The sequence below is a fragment of the Sinocyclocheilus grahami genome, unplaced genomic scaffold, assembly GCF_001515645.1.
Source record: "Sinocyclocheilus grahami isolate Dianchi unplaced genomic scaffold, SAMN03320097.WGS_v1.1 scaffold1007.1, whole genome shotgun sequence".
NCBI classification, from domain to species: domain Eukaryota; kingdom Metazoa; phylum Chordata; class Actinopteri; order Cypriniformes; family Cyprinidae; genus Sinocyclocheilus; species Sinocyclocheilus grahami.
The window spans coordinates 122,252-124,389 of NW_015506186.1; the positions used below are offsets into that span (position 1 = coordinate 122,252).

A 2,138-nucleotide genomic window follows, 5' to 3' on the forward strand; every position below is an offset into this window, starting at 1 on the left:
GACCTGGAGGCCGCGCTACTTCATCCTGAAGAGTGACGGATCCTTCATGGGCTATAAGGAGAAGCCGGAGCTGACGGATCAGAGCTCTGCTCCGCTCAATAACTTCTCTGTGGAAGGTGAGCTCAGCTGGAGCCGCTGAAGCTGTGATGTGTGTATGACTGTGTGTGTGAACGGCTCGTGTGTTTCCAGAGTGTCAGCTGATGAAGACCGAGCGTCCACGGCCAAACACCTTCATGATCCGCTGCCTGCAGTGGACAAGCGTCATCGAGAGAACCTTCCACGTGGAGAGCAGCGAGGAGAGGTCAACACTCACTCACTCACTCACACACTCACTCACTCACTCACTCACTCACGCTCGCACGCACGCACGCACGCACTCACTCACACACACACACACACGCGCACACACACACTAACACACACACTAACTCTCTCACACACTAACTCTCTCACACTCACTCACTCACTCACTCACTCACACACACACACACACACTCTGTTTTGGTTACGTCTTCAGTGTCTCACACACACACACGCACACACACACACTAACTCACACACACACACACACTAACTCTCTCACACACACACACACACTCTCACACACTAACTCTCTCACACTCCCTCACTCTCTACACACTAACTCTCTCACACACACACTAACTCTCTCACACACACACTAACTCACACACCCACTAACTCTTTCACACACACACTAACTCTCTCACACACACACACACACACTAACTCACACACACACACACACACACACTCACACACACACACACACACACACACACACACAAAACATTATATAAAGGTTAGAGATTGATTTGCATTTCAGTGAGTGAAATAAGTATTTGATCCCCAAGCAAATCATGACTTGGTACTTGGTGCAAAAACCCTTGTTGGCAAGCACAGAGGTCAGACGTTTCTTGTAGTTGGTCAGCAGGTTTGCACACATCTCGGGAGGGATTTTGATCCACTCCTCTTTACAGATCCTCTCTAAATCCTTAAGGTTTCTTGGCTGTCGTTTGGCAACTCAAAGTTTCAGCTCCCTCCACAGATTTTCTACAGGATTGAGGTCTGGAGACTGGCTAGGCCACTCCATGACCTTAATGTGCTTCTTCTTGAGCCACTCATTTGTTGCCTTGGTGGTCATTGTCATGCTGGAAGACCCGTCCATGACCCATCTTCAGTGTTCTGGCTGAGGGAAGGAGGTTCTCGTCCAAGATTTTATAGTACATGGCCCCGTCCATTTGCCCCTCAATGCGCTGAAGCCGTCCTGTACCCTTAGCAGAAAAACAGCCCCAAAGCATAATGTTTCCAGCTCCGTGCTCGACTGTAGGGATGGTGTTCTCGGGGTCATAGTCAGCATTTCTCTCCCTCCAAACACGGCGAGTCGAGTTAATGCCAAAGAGCTCAATTTTGGTCTCGTCTGACCACAACACTTTCTCCCGAGTCTTCTCTGAATCATTTAGATGTACAGGCCTGTTTAAAGTTTGAGCTGGGGGAGCTTGCGGGTGCTGCAGGATTTCAGTCCATTGCAGCGTAGTGTGTTACCAATGTTTTGCTTGGTGACTGTGGTCCCAACTGCCTTAAGATCATTAACAAGCTCCTCCCGTGTAGTTCGAGGCTGATCCCTCGCCTTTCTCATGATCATCCTTACCCCATGAGGCAAGATCTTGCACGGAGCTCCAGACCGAGGCCGATTGATGGTTGTTTTGTATTTCTTCCATTTCCGAATAATCGCACCAACAGTTGTCTCCACCTCACCAAGCTTCTTGCTGATGGTCTTGTAGCCCATTCCAGCCGTGTGCAGATCTACAATCTTGTCTCTGACATGCTTTAACAGCTCTTTGGTCTTGCCCATGGTGGAGGGAGAGGTTGGAATCGAAGATACAGATTGTGTGGACAGGTGTCTTAAACACCTAACGAGCTTCCACATGGGCACATAACCAATCTGTAGGGGATCAAATACTTATTTCACTCACTATAATGCAAATCGATTTCTAACCTTTATATAATGTGTTTTTTCTGGATGTTTTGGTTGATATTCTGTCTCTGTACGTTAAAATAAACCTACCATAAAAATTTAAGTGGGCAAACTTACAAAATCAGCAGGGGATCAAATAAAT

The 2,138-nt window shown here is 47.8% G+C and overlaps 1 protein-coding gene across 1 annotated transcript in view; it reads left to right on the forward strand.

Annotated features, from left to right (window-relative positions):
* The window catches only part of akt2l (v-akt murine thymoma viral oncogene homolog 2, like), a 27,471-nt gene that overhangs the window by 13,326 nt on the left and 12,007 nt on the right, over positions 1 to 2,138 (forward strand). Inside the window, exons 3-4 of the mRNA XM_016250785.1 lie at positions 1 to 116; positions 190 to 301. The exon at positions 1 to 116 is cut by the window's left edge and continues 13 nt beyond it. Of these exons, the coding sequence (XP_016106271.1) occupies positions 1 to 116; positions 190 to 301 (228 nt within the window). The remainder of the gene's footprint in view (positions 117 to 189; positions 302 to 2,138) is intronic.